At 43.4% G+C, this 19,879-nt stretch overlaps 1 protein-coding gene across 1 annotated transcript in view; it reads left to right on the top strand.

The window, feature by feature from the left end:
* Positions 1-19,879, top strand: part of Myo10 (myosin X) — a 197,603-nt gene that overhangs the window by 46,324 nt on the left and 131,400 nt on the right. Inside the window, exon 2 of the mRNA XM_021648702.2 lies at positions 1,235-1,333. Coding sequence (XP_021504377.1) covers positions 1,235-1,333 — 99 coding nt within the window. The remainder of the gene's footprint in view (positions 1-1,234; positions 1,334-19,879) is intronic.

The raw sequence follows: 19,879 nt of genomic DNA, 5'->3' as shown, positions 1-19,879 counted from the left end.
TGTGAAGTGGAAAGAGTATGGCATTATAAATTCGAGCAGTTGGGGCTGGACAGATAGCTGGTGGTTCAAGGCACACACTGTTCATGAAGAGAACTCAGGTTCTGTTCCCAAAACCTACTTCAGGAGGCTCACAACCTTTCCTGTAATGACAGCCCAAGGAGAGCTGAGCCCTTCTTCTGGCCTTCACGGGAACATGCACTCAGGTTTCTCACACACATGCAATTAAAAATAGAGTACAACCTTCATTTCAAAAAACGAATAGAAATTGGAAGGCTGATTTGTGAGTTCTCTGGGTCACTGCTTAAGCTACTTACTGGTCATTTGTTTGGTGGAACAATGAAAAATGGAAGTGAGATCAATGTTAAATATATATATATACACATATATACATACATACATAAGCTCCATAAACTATAGTTGTTTAGGCTGCAGCCTTTTAGGTATCTTGTGAATTCCTAGTAAAGTCCATACCAGCAAACTAAGTTCTCACAGTTCCCTCTTTTGAAGATTTCTGTTGGCTTGTGTGTTTTAGTACAAACTGTGACAGTGGACTGGGCCAAAGTCTCTCAAGCAGACACCTGTGTGAAGCGTGGCCTGGGAAGGTGGGGCACACTAATTCACACCAAAGTAGTGGCTTGGGTGAAGGTGTGGCTCCTGAAGCCTGCTCTCTTAGTGTGTTGGACAAGGTACCTATCTGTAATACTCTGTTTCTCCTTCTGTGATGTGGGACTGATGGATAGTGCCTGCCTACTGGGTGCCAGAAGTCAACTGAGATCATCTGGGAGAGTCGTTGCACAGTAGGGATGTGGGGTGCCATCCTCTTTCTTTGTCTGCCTGGTGGGATCTGTCACACAGTGGGGAATGGGAAAAGGCTGTGGGTAATGCTCTCTCAAGCAGCCTTTGCTTGCTTGAAGAAGACATTTGCTTTTTCACACAGATTAATCTTAAAATATGTTTTTATATATTTTTTTATCTGTGTGGGTGTTTGAAGTATGTGCACTGTGTGTCTGGTGCACACAGAGGTATTGGCTCCCCTAGAACAAAAGGTTGTGAGCTGCCATCTGGGTGCAGGGAATTGAACCTGAGTCCTCTGGAAGAGCAACCAGTGCTCCTAAATGTTGAGCCCTCTCTCCAGAGCTTTTAACAACCCTATAGGAGTTGTGGCTACTTCAAGAGTGGTGTTTTGTGACTGAATATCATTTGAATTCATAATTAAATTTTGTTTTCTTTCCAGGGAACACGGGTCTGGCTAAGAGAAAATGGCCAGCATTTTCCGAGTACTGTAAATTCCTGTGCAGAAGGCGTCGTGGTCTTCCAGACAGACTATGGGCAGGTGAGAACAAGTCCCTGTTGTTTCATGATGTCTACATTCCACTCTACATTACCTGTGGGCACTTGTGGTCACCTTCACAGGCTTCCACATGGACAAACACACACAGACTTATTCTCTCTCTTAAATGATAAGTCAGAATCCAAGAGGGCATCGCATGCAGAATGTGTACCTTGTATATGATGTGTGTGACACCATCCTTGCAAAGGAAGAACGGCAACTGTCCCAGCTAGTGTGGGGTAGAAGGGCACAGCAGTTAGGACTTCCTTTCTTGTGTGACCAGTATGGCAAGACCGAACACCACAGACAGTTTAAAAACATCACCATCTCCTCCCACCCCCCTCACAGTTTTTGAGGCTGAAAGGTTTGAGGTCAAAGCCCCAGCTGACTGTGTGCCAGAAGGTTCTACTTCCTGGTTCACATGTGACCCGGCTTGTGACGTGGTGGGAGGAATGAGGCAGTGCTCTTCAATGTCTTTCATAGAGGCAGTGATCTCATCCTGAGGACTCCATCCTCATTATGCCTTTACCCCACTAAGGCCCCACCTACTAATGCCCTTACAGTGGAGTTAAGATTTGAATGTATGGATTTGGCTAGGGAGTGTACACTAACCTACCTAGTGAGTGTACACTCAGTCTACTGTTTACGATAGACTGAAGTATGCCCATGAGGAGTCTGGGGTACTGGTGTTATCATCACTTGCAGAGCCCCGAGGAAACTGCCCTGATGTGCTTGGCTTAGAGATCAACATGACTAGAGTGCTGGGAATGAAGGCAGACACACATACAGAAAAGCTGGGATGGAGATGGTCCATGTGCTCTGATGGAGATATACCTGCAGCAGCCAGGAAACTCTGTGTTGACCATGGAGGCAGTTAGCTAATCTGGGTAGGGGATCACTATAGAACCATCACCAGGAAGCTGTGCCTGGTACTTTCTGCATACAATGCCACATCAGAACCAGGACCAAGAGAAGGCTTTTCTACTCCCTGACCCTGATCCATGGTTCTGAGGTGTTGGGGTCCCTGACATGGCCATGTGCGTGTCAACAATATACATTTACTCAGGACTTTCTCTGTTTCCCACAGGTGTAAAACATAAGGAAGTAGAAGTAGTCATTTGGGTTGATGATAAGCTGTGTTGATGATAAGGTTAGTTCTTTATGGTTAAAGGTAGAAGGGCTTCATGGTCAGTGTAAACTTCCAAGGGATTGCCCACTTGGAGAACTTTCTCAATTCTTGAATTTGTAATCTGTCTCGACACCGGGTTGTTTTCCAGGCTTGTTTCTGTCTCATCTGGGATTCTCAGTTGGACTTTCATTGATTACCAGTGGATTTGGGGGTCTGGTGAGGGGCCAAAGAGACCACATGCTGAATGGCCATCTGCAGCACAGTCATGACTGTTGCCCACTTCAGTTGCCTCCCCACCAACCTCTGGTAATAGTTTGTGGTCTGTCAGATAAGAACTCAGTCACTGGAAGGAGCTGGAATGGAGAGCCAGACATCTCCGCATTGTTTACTTTACCTGACAGGACTGGTCAGAGCTTTTTTGTCTCACCATCACCATTACTGTCTAGCTTCTCCTCCCACTCTCCCTGATGAGAGCTCAGTTCCTTTCAGACCCTGACAGCTCTTCTCTAAAGGATGTGAAAAGGAAAAATAGAATTTAAACAGCATGCCATTAGCATAACTATGTTCCTGAAAGCACTATAAAGTTTATTAGCATTCTTTTCTTTTCAGCTTTGTTTTGATTTTAAATCTGCTTTTTTTTTTTTTTAACTTAAAATCATGATGAAAACTCTAGCATGGGCTAAAGAGATAGCTTTGTGGTTAAGAGCATTAAGAGGATCAGAATTTGGATCTCAGTATCCATGTAAGGTGGCTCACCACCGCCTGTAACTCCAACTCCAGGGAATGCAGTGCCCTCTTCTGGCCCCTGAGCACCCATACACATGGTATGCACACATACAGACACACATGTGCACACAAATAAAAATAAATCACATGGCATTAGCTTTTGCAGTACATCCACTTACCCTTGTACACTTCCGTGGTCACATTCTCTGGCCAATCTTTATAACTTTTCGTCTCACAGCATTGCTACTCTAGACACCCTCAAACTCACACACTAATTCCTTCTCTCCTTCCCCACTATTTGGTAAGTAGCTTTATTTGTTTTTGTCTCTGATTTTGATAAGTGCTTTATGTGAGTGGCATCATATAGCATCCGTTCTAAGACTGGCTTATTGCACTTAGTACAGTATCTATGATATTTTCATTGTAGCGCCACCTCACTTGTGTGGCAGCAACTCCCCACAGAACAACCCTACCTTTCAGTGCTGTTGCTGTAAATTACAGTCATAGTCTGTGCCACATGAGTCCTCTGCCGGCCCTGACGGGTAGAAAGTGGGTGGTCATGTCACTCTTGACAGTATTTATAGAGTGTGGGCTTAGCAAGGATGAAACCAGAATAATGTGTTCCTAAATCTAAAAGCAACACAGAATCCTGACCTCAAAATCTTCACTGGGTCATTGAATATATGGTTTATGTTATCCAGTCCTTCACTCCAAATATAACATGTATACTTAGCTTGGCGATTTGTGTGAGAATTGCAGGGTTCCCAGGATGAGAAGAGTGAGGCACAGCTCAGGTTAGGCTTGGGCCAAGAACCGGCAGAAGCAAAGAAAGCAGCACACAGCCTAAGTGCTCACACCGCAAACACAGAATGGAGAGCATACTATGTGTAGGGGAGGCTAAAAACTCATAAAGTCCACCTCCAGTGTCATGTTCCCCCTCCCCCTCCTAAAGGTTTCATAGCCTCCCTGTAAACTGCATCGCCAACCGAGAGTGAGTATTCAAAAGACCAGAGCCTTTGGGGGACCTTCCTCTTTCACACCACCCCAGTTTTCTTGGACAACAACGTCTGGGCAGTTTTGTAAGATTTCACAAAGCATCACCGCTTCTTGAGAGTGCAGACAAAGCTAAGACCATTCTCTGTGAGAGGGTCCAAGCCTGACTGAGCTTTGGCTCTTTTAGCATACACAGGTGTACTGATAATCACAAGAGATCCTCCAGGGAAGTATAGAATTGAGAAATACATTCTAAATTCGACTTTTTCACTTGGGGAGATCAAAATATTTTACTACGTTTGTTTAGAAAATGTCTAATCTCAGTGCTTTGAAATAGCTTGCAGTGTATCACCTTACCTAATTGTATGTTAAAGGGTTGTTGTTTAATTTACTTCAGTAAATTTCATCAAGGCTATTGCTTTGTACAAGGATTACAGTGCTTTTCCATCTGAATTTTCTTTATTCGGAGCTCCTAAAATATTTACTGGTTGGAAATATAATCACGAAAAATCTCCAAGTCATTGTCTCCTTTCAAGATCTCTTCTTCTGTCTATTTCCAACAAGTATAATTAGATTTGCTTTCAAAGGCTATTCTCAATTTTAAACTGCCAGAAAAAGCCATTAGGTTTGTTGAGTTGCCTCTGTTCCCTGACAAAGACTTCTTCTAGTCACACTAATTACTAATAATCACACCTCCCACTTAAGCCAGCTCTAACCTGATTTTGTTTGACCTTCTAGTTTGACCTGTTGTAGCTAATGCTGTGGGCCTAATTCTGTGAAACCTATGAATGAGTTAATTAGTGTAGTGACTTTTCATTTAAGGTTGTTTTTATTTTATTTTTCTCTCTTTCACCCTAGCTGCTTTTCTTTCGCTCCACCCCACCTGAAACGCTTTCTTGTCTCCCTCTCATTTATGAATGTTTTATGTCCTCTGAACATCTTTTGGACAAGGGTAGCTTTTGACCTCTTCACTCCTGCCTCCCAGAGAGCTCTTCCCCTAGGCCTGTGAATGCTTGACCCAAACAAGTGGAACAGCCCAGGCTATGTCCTATACCAGAGCTAGCCCTGCAAGTCACTGGGAATTGGGCAACTAGAACTCATTGGCTTTCATTCTAGGTGGTCAGAAGTCAGAAGGGATTATTCAGGTCGCCAACACTTAAGCTGAGCTGTCATCTGCAAGCTCAGGAACACCCGGGCCTTTGACAGCCAGGAGGCTGCATTCCAGGCTTCGAAGGCTAGGCCAGCTGTCCAAAGGCAGCTGTCTTGGTGGAGTCTTCAGCACCAGAGAATGCGATATCATGGACCAACTCCTTTTACTGCCGGGATGGGAAGTAGGGAACGGCAGCTGGTGGCCCCCACCCTTCTAGGTAGCCTGACAAAAACTACTGGTATTGATTTGTAGGGGGAGGGGGAGGCTTGCCAGGAAATAGCTTGGACTTAAGAAGATGGAGTAAAAGGAGTTTATTAACAACATCTGTGCTGTCAAAGTAAAATTGTAAATTACATCATTAGGATACCATGACTCCAAAATCCAAACGCTGGGATAAAGAGGTGAGGTTCTAGTGATCTCACCTAGCTCAGCTGAAATAGTTTTAAAATTGTGTGTGTGTGTGTGTGTGTATGAGAGAGAGAGAGAGAGAGAGAGAGAGATGTTTGTTGTACATGCCATGTGGAGACCAGAAGACAACCTTGAGTGCTGTTTGTCAGGAGCCTTAAGCTTTACTTTTGAGGCAGGAGCTCTTGTTGGTCAGGTAGGCCAGGCAGGCAGGCCAATGACCCCATGTATCTGTCTGTCTCTTCCTCTCCAGTTCTGCATTACAAGAACACCCGGCCTCATCTGTCTGTTTTTTTTCTTGTTAAACCCACATCTTGGTGATGGTAAAGCATGCATGAATTTTATCCACTGAGCTATCTCCTCAGTGCTGTTTGCTTGTTTTCCTAAATATGTGTTTCCTATTCCTTTCTTAGCCTTTTTAAATGCCCTCCACCCCTGTATGGGAAGGAAAACATTTTCATTTAATAGGGATGGCTTTCCTATTTTTTTTACTCAAGAGGAACAGAACATGCCATCAGTTGTATTTTGGCTCAGTATAGCCCTTTCAGGTCTTGAAGGTCCCTTGGATTGAAGCTGTTGCTTCCAATAAAAGCACCCTGTGGATTTGGTTAAACCACCCGCAATTGCTAGTTCTAGAGGTCAAAGGGACTTGAATACCAGTGGTTTTTGTGATTTAGCATGTAATAGCATGTAACATTTCCTTGTTTTAGATTATTGATCTGTGCATGGTTTGAGATAAGGTTTTTTTGTTATTGTTTTTGATGGCTTACAGTAAAGTTTACCAAAATAAACATTTGGGTTTTTTTTTTTTTTTGGTTTTTGTTTTTTGCTTCCCACATTCCAGCTAGGAGGCAAAGCACAGCCCTGACCCAGTACAGGAAGTTCCATGCTCTTGGAGAATCACAGCCTGCTTTTATTTTTGTTGTTCCTAGCAGCTACAAACCTGCTTTGAGCTTTTTCTGAGGGTCCTCTAAAGATATGGCATGACTAGCGTACGGACGCCCATGTTTAAGCTGCAAGAAAAATGAACAGATCTGTGTGGAGCTTTTCCTTTCTTTTTGGACTGGAGCCAGACCTTATCGTCTATTTTGTATCTGTGGTGTGTTTGTTGTAGCATGCATTTATACATGCTACACAAAATTTGCCATTCTAACCATGTTTAACGGCAATCTCACACCTGGTATCACGTTACTCTCACCAGACCTGCATCTAAACTCTTAATATCCTAAACAAAACTTGGAGCCTAGTTAGTAAGCTGTGTATACATGAATGTATATGTGTATACGTGTCCCTTGTGCTGTGTATCTTAAAGCCGCTTGATTCTTGTCTGCCTTTTCTTGTGCACATTTAAAAAATAATAGTGGTGCTAGTGACATAGATTAGTCTTGGGGGTAGAGGAATGCTCTTGCTTATTAGCATGTTGAGGGTTGTGGGTTTGACCTCCAGTGACACACACACACACACACACACATACACACACAATAATTTTTTTTAAGTATTCTGGTTTGTATCTCAAAGGGACATAGTTTTACAACCCAGATCCCAACATGAACAGATGAGAGGTCTCATGAATCCTACTTCCAGCTGAGCAGCTATAGGCAGCTGATTGATGGCTGCTGGGGAAAGGACAGCTTTCTCCATGATGTGGCCCCTAAGGTACTGCCTGTGCTTCACTAAGTACAGGCAGTACCAACTGGACTGGGTGGCTCTGGAGAAAGAAAAAGAACACATTAAATTGGGAGGGAAACCTGTGTGTGTGTGTGTGTGTGTGTGTATGTAAATTTGGAGGGAAATGTGTGTGTGTGTGAGAGAGAGAAAGAGAGAGAGAGAGAGATAGGAAAAGAATTAAGGGCTGGGTTGGGGTGAGTTTGATCAGACACATTATAGGTACATATGAAATTCTCAATTTAGAAATGCTCTTGTTTAAAAGAAAAAAGAAAGATGGCTTTGGACTTGACTCTGGACTGTGGAGTGGAGACTATGCTGGTCTCAGGTAGGTCTGCCAAGCACCGCTGACCAGCCAATTCCTGCTGTGTGCCCTGCATGTTGGGGTGAGTGGGCCACAGAGCCATTCTGAAAGAAAGAAGAAAGGAGAGCATGCTGGTGACAAGTGGCAGATAATTTTTTAAACATTGTGTGTGTGTCTCTGTTCTTTGTGGATACTCACAGCGCTTTCATGTTGTTCTTGAGTTCCCTCCCATCTAGACAGTGCAGTTACATTCAGGAAACAGCCCTGGGCTAAGAGCTCGTGACTTTTTTGTGCTTTTCCAGCATTTTGCTGTTGTATCCTGAAAGTACCTTACTTGAGATGGATGTTAAGCCACAGCCATGGAGTTACCTAGAGCTAGAGGTCTGTTCTCTGGAGACCCAGCTCCTGTGGGACTGAACGCAATTCACTCAACTTACTGGCTCTTGAGGGGTTTTTTTGTTTGTTTGTTTTGTTTTTTTTTTTTCTCTGAGTACCATGTAGTTGAGGCTCTCTAGATGTCTTCCAGGAATTTAGTTTGGCTCAAAGATGTAAAGTCAAATGTTTCCATTAGTTTTTACACTGGGATTATAGAGAAAAAAATGCTTTTGCTTGTTTATTAGTGCGTTTTGTTCCAGAAAAAACATGTGTGTATTCCCAAGGATGAGAAGCTTCCTCATTATAACTCCAAGTAGACTTCCTCAAGCAGGCTAAGCCTGCCCCATCCCTATCCTCCTGGGAGCCTGGTTCTTGCAGAGATGTGTCTGACTGTATTCAAGGATGTACATACCTATATGAGCTTGATACATTCCTCTATCTGAATCAGTTCTGCTTTCTTGAAGGCAGCTCACATGCACCTCTCACCCTCCTCTCCATAGTCCATAAGTTTGTACTTGCAGTTGTTATGATCCCTAGACCTTGAGGTTATAGCCAGGCCCATGGATGGACTCAGAAAATCTGGAGTGAATGAATGATGTAATTTGTAATTAGCATAAAGCCAAACAAGTCAGTAGAATGTTGTATACTCTGTTAGGTGTGTTGTTGTGACATTTTGATAAAGGAGTTGTGGCTTGTTGTTGGGTTTATTATTGTTTGTTCCTTTTCTTTGTTATATTGAGACCTGTATGCCTTTGAATCTCTTCTGGACGTGTGTCTAGGCTGGAGGTCAAAATTTGTTTTTGAGACAGGAGCTCTCACTGAATCAGGAGCTCGTTGGCTTGGATAGGCTGCCCAGCAAGTCCCCAGGGTCTACCTGTTTCTTTCTCCCCAGAGAAGCAGTCATGTGTCTTTGCACAGGTGTTTTACATGTTTGCTAAGAATCTGAACCCCAAACATCTTAACCTCTGAATCAGGTCCCCAACCCCTGGGCTCTTTAAGTAAATGGTCCTCTTGCTCTAGCCTCCCAAGCACTAGGGTGATAGCCAAACAATTCTGAGTCTTTGTTTGAACTTTTAAAGAGCACGTGTGTGTGTGTTTTAGTCAGACGATATCTTGCAGGAATCAGTTTTCTCTTTCTCAGCTTATCAGTCCTGGGGATCAAACTCAGGTAGTCTTTACTGGCTAAGCCATCTCACCAGCCCAATGTTCTCAGTCTCAAAAGACCACAGATAGCAGAAGCAAGAGCAGCATGTACAAGAATCTTAGGGTGAGGAGTTCACCAGGTAAGTTCTGCTCAGGAAGTGTGTAAATCACCCACATATATTCAAAGGGTCTGAATAGGATGACAATATGGTAGGGAGTCTTCTTTTGAGGGAATTATTTCATTTGATAGACTCCAGAAACATATAAACTATATTTTCATTTCCTGGAGGAGGGACAGTGAGTGGGTATTAACGTTTATTCAAAATCTCTTTTTCAGAATTTATTATAATAGAACCTGAAGTACTGATCTATAAACTTCAGCAGCCACATTGAAACAGGAAGCTATTTCCAGTGCCACTTTCAGCCATGTTATTGTGCCAAGGAATATGGGCAGTGCCCAATGTTGTAGACCCTGTCTTGCCAACAGCACAGCACCCTTCCTGTTTTCTTGTCTATTTCAATTAGGTAAGCATTCCTGATATCTGGGATTGCTTTTCCAGTCCACTTAACTGAATTTAGCTTGAGTAGATTTGGAATCCCATTTATTCTTGTCACTGTCTTCCAGAACAAGTCTTTTGCCCTCCCAGCCTTACTCCTTTCATGTGAGCATCTGGGTACCCTCTGCCTGGCCTTCTAGTGAGCAAAGAGATGATGAAGTCTCTGGTTAGCAGTATTTACTGGCCTGGGGGAAGACTAGGTCAACTACACACACATTAAAGAGAGAACAGATGGCCTCTACCTTTGGTCAGGGCTTTAAAAGTTTTGATTCTATCTATCTATCTATCTATCTATCTATCTATCTATCTATCTATCTATCTAAGCTTTCTGTCCTTCCTTGGACCACTTGTTGAATTTTTTTTTTTTTTTTTTTTACTTTTTAATTTTTTTGTCCTGGAACCGTGAACTGCTTTTTCTTTATGGATCCAATACATCTTTTCTCCCCAATGTGTGGGTTAGCCTTTTTTATCTGAAATCATGCATTCCTGTAACCTATGCCCCTCCCCTTATTTTTGGAACTTCTTGGGTGCAACCCCAGCTCCCAGGAGCTTGCTCGTTGTTCCCAGTCTGTTGTACACACAGCTCTTTCCTGCAACTGGCGAGGCTTCTGGTCTTACAGGGCTAGTTTTTAGACACAAAGAGAAAGATCTGATGTCTGGTGATAGTGACTTCCATCTTTGCATTCAGTGTAGGGTGTAACTCAATAAATTAAATTGTTCATATTCAAAAGCAGTATTCCTGGTACCCCTGGATGCTGAAATAATCAGCCATGTAATGATAGATGCTAAATTTAGAACAGGCTTTAATTTATGATCAATAGAAATGCAACAGAAGACCAAATCAAATCCTTTTTATATAAATATTTAAAAGCAGTATATCTTTGTTATTCATATCAGCTTGTGAGAAATGTATGTGAAGACCTTATTTGGATCATAATCAACTCAGAAATTATCTATGGGAATTAGATACAGCGTCATTTAGTGCTGTGCAGGATTCAGTAGGCTAAGCAGAAAAACTGTTTAATTCAGGAGGTTATCTGTTTGCGAATATGTTGCATTCCATTCCAAAAATTAATTTATAAGCCTGTTATTTGGAACAAGATTCTCCAAAGACTTGTGGTATCCATGGCTAATTGATTATCTAGTCTATCCACAAAGATCTGTTCCGGAATCTCTAATTCACCAGAAGGCGGGATGATGCTGAAGTCCTCCATTGCCTGATTCCCACTCTAACCATTCTCACAGTTCCATCCCAGGATGCCTCAGTGGTGACTGGAGAGAGTCCTCTTCCCCCTCAGGTCAAAGCAGGAGGAAAAGGAGCCACCTATGCTAGACTGTGTGCTTCCCATTGTCGACAAGGATGAGGCTTCATCAGGATTGGCACAGGGTGTGGGTGAAAGGATTTAAGTGATATTTGCCTAGCAATTCTTCTTGCCAGGACCACAGTGGTACATTCCAATCTCTTCATGCTGCTTCACTCTCAAAACCTTGCTACAGGGAAGTCGTTGACCAGCTGTCTTCATTTCTTTTCCTGTTGCTGTGAAAAAAAAAAAATCTCTGACACAAAAGCAACTTTAGGGAGAAAGGGTTTATCTTACAGTTCAAGGGGCAGTCTGCCAAGGCAGGGAAGTGAAAACCTGAAGAGTCAGTTACATTGCACTGGAAACAGAAGGTCAATGCATGCTGCTACTCAATTCTGTTTCTCTGTTTAGTCCAGGATCCCAGCCAGGAAATGGCATCACCCATGGTTGGTGTGTCTTTCTGCCTTAGCTAAGCAATCAAGACAACCTTCCACAGCCAGAGTCTCCAAGTGATTCTAGAGTCTTTAAGATGACAGTTAACACCGACCATCAGGCTCAACATGTGTTAATGATAAGGAAGTTGGCCCTGCCTAGGTCTAGGAATGTACATGTGTTGTCATTCACATGCAGTGCCAATCCTGAGAGGGCTCTGCTTGCTCTTGATACCCTCCCCCACTCCTCATTCTCTCTCTTTCACCAATAGTGTGTTTTGCCTGCACATATGTATGTATGTATGGTGTATGTAGAGGCCAGAAGAGGGCATCATATCCCTGGGACTGGAGTTACACATGGTTGTGCGTAGCCAAGTCGGTACTGGGAACAGAATCCAGGTCCTGTGCAAGAGCAGCAAATGCTCTTAACCTCTGAACATCTTCTCCAGCCCCGTCTCTCTCCTTCTTCCCCATTCAGATTAGCTTATGGCAGGAGCTTATGCTTTGCAATTGGTGTAACAATTCCCATTCTGAAATCTATGTCGTGTCAGTTCTCAATTGAACTGTATTTACCTCACCATTAGTGGTAGTCAATTGGCTTATACTGATGTTTTTGAAAACAGTTTTCCCTTTGTCTCAAGGAGAGAGGGAGAAGTTTGGGGTGACATGTGAGAGTAAGGCCTTAGAGCTGCCCAGCAGAAGAGAGCTCTTTGAGCTGGTAGGTGAGGGCCAAAAAGGCACGATTCTACAGCTGTTGTGTTGAGATGCTAAACCCCAGTGTGATAAAATCTGGAGGTGAGGCCTTTAGGATTTAGTCCCAAGTAGGATTTACTGTTTCTAGGCATGAGGCCCATGTGAGCTTTCTTGCCTTTCCTACCATGGGAGGGCAGGGAAACAAGCATTATTTGAAACACAGAAAGCAACCCTCATCAGATTTTGGGAGCTGCCAACACCCTGGTGTTTATATTTCAGCTTCTGTCATGGTAAGAAATACATTTCAATTGTTGCTAAGACATCAGGAATGGCAATTTGTTATAGCAACTTGAACAGACGGAGGCTGGCTTGTTTTCTTTCCCTCTTCAGGCTGGATGGAAGTCCAGGACAAAGGATGAGCTACCAAGGCAAAGCGAATGGAAGCTCATGCCTTCTGGATGCCTGTCCTGCATCCTCTTCAAGAACACATTATACTGAACCTGTTTTAAAGTATCTGCTTGTGGTGCTGTTGTCAACCTAGCCAGCATCTAAGAAGTCAAACTGATGGCCACTTCTGAGGGACTGACCTTCCTAAAGTCCCTGGAAGCTTAGTCCATCCACTTATGTGGCCATCACAACTGTATATATTATTGTACACAAATGAAATCTCGAGTTTCTAGAAATGTGGCCTCTAGCTTCGTGAAAGCAGCTGTTTGTATTGAATCGACATGTGCCAGGAAGACAGCATTACTGAACTTAATGCTTGCGTGATCACTCCCATGTTTTACTTCACAGGAGCACAAGTGCAGCCCTCATCCACAGACCCGTGTTGAACAGACCAGAAGTTGAGAATTTCAGATTTTTCAGTGTTTGGAAGAAGTCAAAAGAAGAAGAGTTAATGTCATGCAGTTATGTGGAATTGAGGCATAATACAATTATATTGAAACAGGATACTGGCCACTTCTCAGCTTGTGGTCTGCAAGGGTGTTCATGCTGCAGCAGGTGGAGGCATAGCTGCAAAGCCTGAAGTGTTGTTCCCCTGGCCCATTGCAGAAAGCCTTTTACAGCCTCATCTAGATGATCATGTTTTGTAGTTGCTTCTATACGGTATTTAGGCTGCAGGGGCCTTCCAGTGGTTTCCCGCCTGCAACCCATCAGAATATCACTCAGAGAGTGACCTAATAAAGTTCTGGGCCACTGAGCTATGCCCAGTGGTGCAGCCTCCCTGCATGTGCAGCCTGGCTCAACCTGCCTGACTCAATCTGTGAACTTTTAATAGCCTGCTAGTACATCTAATCCAGTCATTGTGAAGAGGGAAAAATGCCTTGGCTATGAGGGGAAGGGTGGTCTGAGGACAACTCATGTTCCTTGGGCTAGGGACATGGCTTATTGCCAGACAACCTGAATTTGATCTCTGTGATCCAAACATAGGAGAGAACCCCTCTTGAAAGTTGTCTCTGGCCTGTGTATCTATGTGCTCTGGTGCCCTTGCACATACACATTAGATAAAATTTAATTGAAAAAATAAAAACTTTTTTCTGTCCTCTGACCTAGTGCTCTCAGCTGACCCAGCTGAATGAGAATCAGAATTTCATGGGAAGTTGTGACCCCGCTAGGTCCTGGGCTTCCACTGACCATTTCTGATTCAGCAAATCTCCAGTAGCTCCTGGACAATTGCTTTCTGACAGGTCCCAGAAACTGTGGGTGCTGCTGATCTGGAAGCCTCACTTTGAAAATACATTGTAGGGCATCACAAGTTGTGGGTTTGGTACCCCCACCTCATCTTTCTCAAACCTGTTCTAAATGAAAGTGACTAATGCACCAGTGCATTTAAAAAAAAAAAAATAGTGGTCACTGTGACAGGCCAGGCCCTCTTCAACTGCTGCAGCCACAGAGAATAGCTCTTCAACAGTGTGAGGTATAGAGATAATGGTTTTTAATGTTAATATCAGCCAGCGACTCAGTTTGTAACATTTCCCATTCTCCAGGGCTTGATGGAGAGCTACTCCCAGTAATAGCAACAGTAGATGTCTGTGGTGTGTGTGAATTCCAGCATAACACATTCGCAAGGAAGATTTATGCCTTCTTAAAGCATTTACCAAACAGGCCAATTGTGCTTATAAACACCCACGATTTGCTGTATAAATGTGGCCTCTGGTGCTTATTATTACTATGATGAAAGCAGTTCAGCTGTTAGCTCACCAGTTGCTGTGTGAGGGCGATTCACAGTGCTCCTTTTTCAAGTGAGGTGCTAAAGCCTAAGAACATGATTTCTCCTTTGGAAGATGCTGCCAGAACTCTTTGTGTCTGATAGGCTCTTTTCGTCTTGCATTGTGAGACAGGTGCTTACAATGTAGCCCAGGCTAGCTTCCAGTTCACTGTGCATGAGTCCCATCTTCTCAAGTGCCGGCCTACAGGTGTGTGCTACTATGCCTGTTCTGATGTACTGACCTCATCCTCACACCAGTTCTTGTGAAGCCAGTGAGAACAGGTGAGTGAAGTGAAGCCCTAAGAGGGAAAACGTAAAGAGACACACAGAGTGTGCCCAACATCCAGAGAGGGGCTCAGTCTGTTCTATTTCCTCTGTGCCAGTCCCCATCCCAGCCAGAACCCAGGATCTTGATGAGCAAGACCAATCCCTACCCACTCAGCGTACCTTGCCTTAGGTCAAGAGCTCCCCACCCCACAGTAGGATCAGACTCCTCCCCTCCCCCTTGCTTTGCTTGAATGATTCCCTGATACCTTTAAAACATCCTGAGAAATGCCTCTTTGGAAGAGTCCTTTCTTTGGAATTTGGTTTTAAAATATCCCTATGGATACATTTTTCACGAGCTTGTTTAAGATGAAATGTCTGCAGTTTGCACCATGGTTGATGTTACATGATTTTGATTATACCAAGTAAGTTTCTGAGATAAAAAAGAATAACCCTGGGTGGTTGGTTTTGTTTTTTTTGTTTGTTTGTTTGTTTTTGTTTCTTTTTATGAAGACTTTAGAGCTGGCCTGTGCATTCTCACATACAGCTTCAGCCCTGTATTTGTAAGTTCAGCACACAGCCTGTGATAGAGGTTCCAAATGCAGAAGCTTCATTTTAAGGAGCGAAGCCGTTCTTTAATGGAGCTGCTGTCTGGATGTGGCAAGTGGTTCATGGAGTGATTTTGCAATAATTAATGTCTTTTCTGAGTCTTCCATGGAGGGTAACAGGGTAGCTCACCCCTGAGAATTGAGCAAGTATTTCAGCCTCCTGGAATAACCCTCTGTTCTGAAATGCCTAGGCAAGAGTTTGTGGCCTCTTGCTCCAAGCATCTGCTTTTGCTCTTGAAAATAGAGCTAATGACAGATGTAAACAGGCTGAGCAGACAGCCACTCCTGTGACACTGGGTTAGAACACATGCTGTCCTGTTTTAGGAAGCTTTTGTAACCAAGAACTGGAAAGGGACCACGCCTCCAGGGAGCGCTGCCAGTTTACCTTTGTAGAGGGCAAATCCTGTCCAATTAACCCAATTTCCGTTCCCAGCAGTGGTACCAGGGAGGTCGACCTTACTGCTATTTTAACTCTAGCATCACCCCCCCAATATAATATATGTGTGAACATATCTCATTTAAAATATTCATAAAATATTGTAATAAAAACTTGATCATAGCTCATCTTAAACATTTATTCTAACTTGTCTCTTTTTCTGCACTGGAGGTACTTAATTGCTGCTCCTTGGAAAACAGTAATCAACCCTGGCTGACATTTGTTGGTGGGAGCACCAGTGAGCTTGGATGTCAGCATCTAAAACTCCAGGCATGTTCTAGGTGCCCAGCTTGGAACATTCTTTGCAGAGATGTAAATACCACAGAGAAAAGACATCCTATAGCCTGAGGAAAGGCACGCTCACGTTATGAATCATCAGCTCATGGCTAGCTCAGACAGTGATCTTAAAATAGTTTGCAGATGTTGCTTTTAGGAAAAGGAGCAAAAGTGGCTAAAGCCACATTTTAGCACCTAGGATTTGATTCATTAATAATGTCCATACGTTTGAGCTCTGGTCTAAAACAGAAAGAAATAGCTTATTTTTCTTTTTATCTTCATATGTGGCTGTGTGGTGTATGTACATGTATTTGTGCAGGTGCATGTGCTCATGTGTGCAGGAAGGCCAGAGGATGATAGACTGTCTGGCTCTATTACTACCTTATTCCCTTGGCACTGGGTCCCTTGCTGAAACCAGATCTAGGCTGATGGCCAGCATGGCCCAGCAGTCCTCCCCTCTTCTTAGCTACAGACCTGAGGGAAGCAGGCACTCGTGACTGCCCCCGCCCTGGGGACACATGTGACTGCCACTGACTTTTTACATGAGTTCTAGGGATTTGCACTGAAGCTCATGCAGCAAGATGTCTTACCTGACTGGCCATCTTTCCTGCTCCTTTTTATTTTCTTTAACTTAAGAGCTTTATGGAAATATGACTCACTTCCCATACGACTCACTTCCCATACAGCTCACCCACTTAAAAATGTATAATTCAGTGGCTTTTAGTATGAATTGGGTTCTTACTACTTCAGTACATTTTTGAACATTTTTATTATGCAAAAAAGTACTCCTAATGCCATCTCTAGTCCTCTCCCAGCCTTCCCTCCTCCCTCTAGTCCTAGGAAGCCACTTTCTATAGCTCTGCACCCTCTGAGGATTTCATCCACATGTAGTCACACAATATACAATCCTTTGTGTCTGGCTTCTTTCACTTGGCTTAATATTTTCCAGGCTCATCTGTGTTGGAGTAGTAATTTCATTCCTTTTATGGCTGAATACTACCCCATTGTATAGAAATGTCACATATTAAGCAGTCTTTTAAACTTCAGAAGACAAAATAAAGGGAAGAGTGGCCTATTCAGTTCCTATAGTTTATCACAGGTCACATATCAACATTCATAAAGGTCCCCTTGACAAGATTACTGTTGTAGTTAAAAAAAACAGTGAGAGATTCTTACATGCTTTAAAAAGAAGTTTAGGTTTCTCTTAGATACCTTGTATAGTTTTTTTTTCCTGTGCAATGCTTTTCTTTTCTCCTTCCTTCCTTCCTTCCTTCCTTCCTTCCTTCCTTCCTTCCTTCCTTCCTTCCTTCCTTCCTTCCTTCCTTCCTTTTGTTATTTTGTTTTTGACACAGTCTCACTGTGCAGCCCTGGCTGACCTGGCATTCACTATATAGACTAGGCTGGCCTTGAACTTGTAGCCATCCTCTTGTCTCTGCCTCCCAGATACAATATATAGTCTCATATTGGAAAACTGTAACATTTTCTCCTACTTCTAAGATGGCAGATAGATCAGTAAAGCCTAGAGAGTGAGCTCTGTGGAAGAAGCCTGGCAAATGGGACACTGGGTGGGGACAGCTAGAGTGAAGAGGCTTGATGTGAGTGCTGTCACTCTTCATACAGAGCAGATTCTTTACTCCCCCTGGAGAAGAGGGACTAGCACCCAAGGAAGACTGATGCCCAGTATCCCAGCGACAGTGTAGAGTACGTTAGCAGCAGATGGTGTGACAAGCTCTGAGAATGGACAGCTGGCTTCCTTCCTGTCCTGGCAAATGCTAACGCCATAGATAGAACAACAAGGGTCACTAGACCCTTCTCCCGCCTCTTCTGCCCAAGCAGGGGAGGTTGCCACTGTTAGGGAGCTCTTCTACAGGATGGGATTGGCTTTCTCCTTGATCTGCAGAGTGCACTGGTTACTTTCTGTTGCTGTGGTTAAGCACCAAGACCAAGGCAACTTACAGATGCTAGTTATTTGGACTGACAGTTCCATAGTTCATCATGGCAGGAAGGACAGCAGCAAGTGGCAGATATAGTGGCTGGAGAAGGAAGCTAAGAGCTTACATCCTTACTGGCAAGCATTAAGCAGAGAGAAGGAACAGGAAGTGGGGTGAGCCTATAAGTACTTAGAGCCCACCCCCAGTGATGCTTCCTCCAGCAAGGCTTATAAGCTTATAACCTCTGTATGACCTCTCCACATTGTACCACAAACTTAGAATCACATTCAAATACCCAAGCTTTTGGGGGACATTCTTACCCATACCACTGCAGGGAGATACACAGTGACAAATCAGTGTGCTAATGTAGAGTGTGTTTTCAATGTAGGCTTTATGGCCTGGTTAAAGCACAAATATTAGGACTAGGATTTGTATTCCCACAGCCATGTGAGTGCTGGGATGGGCATGATAGCCCAGTTGTAATTACAGCTTAGGAATTCAGAGAGTAAGGCTATGGAGAATAGCTGTGATGGAAGTTCCGGGTCTAATCTAGAGTCTCTACCTCAAAAGAATAAGCTGGACAAGAGATCCAGGATGACTCCAATATCAGCCTCTGGCCTCCACATGCACATATACACACATGCACACACAACCAATACACACACATAAAAATCTGGCTACCTCTGCATTCATTGCAAACACCGAGTCAAGATTCTCAGACTTGAGTAGTGTCACAGGGATACTGGATGACTGTAATGAAATGCTGTGTGTAGAAGGGATTCCTGAGTCTCTACAGCCTGGTCTTTCTGGTGGGAGATCAGTTTGAGCCTCACAGAAATCGTGTGATTCACAATCATGTGATCTGCCTCTCAAGTTTTAGAATGTCATTTGTAAGCATTTTGTTGATTTCCTTTTTCTTTGTTGCGTGAACATGGAGCAATTTCAGATCTGAAGGCCTGACTTTCCAATGTCAAGTGAGCTAGGTAGATCAATCAGGCCTCTGCTCTGGGTTTGCTTGTAGCTTTTTCTTAAGAAATAGAAAACAAAGCTGAGAAATGCCAATAACAACACCATCAGAGACCAATGACCACTTTCCCATCCTCTCCTGAAAGACTTAAGTTCCTAAGTGTGAAATAGGCCTCCAATAGAAATAGAGGTGTTTTGCTGGCTACAGTTTTACTAAAGGCAATTTAAAAGGCAGGTGAAACCTTTGGCCTCCTTCCCCACTGGCTTTTTCAGGTGGTTGCTGTAAACCCTGGGATTTGGGCCATCCGCTGACTAGATGTAGGCATGTTGGATTTGCTGTGTGAAGCCAATATAAATGGGAAATAGCTTTGTGCGCATATGGTGGTCTTGAAGAAGCCCTTTCCCCCAGGGATGCTGGCCTAGGCAGGATAGTCTACTGCTCTAGGGATACCTATGGAGGCCAATTAACTTCTTGCTTCCCTAAAAGCATTCCGTTTTTGCCTTAGAGAAATTCTGTATCTGAAGTGGCCTTAGGATTACACGTGCTGAGTAAACAGTTGAAATGTCAGCCTCCTCAGTTACTCTGGATAAAGAAAATCTAAGCCATCTGGACTTTCTGGGCCTTTATTGTGCTGGCTCTAAAGACAGCAACAGAGCCTTTGTTTTTTGGGCCAGAGCAGATGTGCTCAGCCTGCCATCTTAATTTCTTTTGTATGGTTTGGTATATATTTCAGCTGCTTGGAAATGTTGAAAAGGTTTCAAACCAAACTGGGGAAGAACAGAATAAATTGATTTTTTTTTTTATGACTGAGTTTCCCAGTTCACATACTTTGTGAACAAGAATCTTTGAAAATAAGTACATTTATTTGACACCATTTGGATGTTTCTCCAAATTTACTGTTAGTCTTCTGGCCAGATTTTTAACAACGTATGTCTGAATTGTATTCCTAGACATTAGCTTAGCATACGTAAGAGAAGAACGCCAAA

This window comes from Meriones unguiculatus, chromosome 3, assembly GCF_030254825.1.
Source record: "Meriones unguiculatus strain TT.TT164.6M chromosome 3, Bangor_MerUng_6.1, whole genome shotgun sequence".
NCBI classification, from domain to species: Eukaryota; Metazoa; Chordata; class Mammalia; order Rodentia; family Muridae; genus Meriones; species Meriones unguiculatus.
This window is presented reverse-complemented; position numbering and strand designations above follow the sequence as displayed.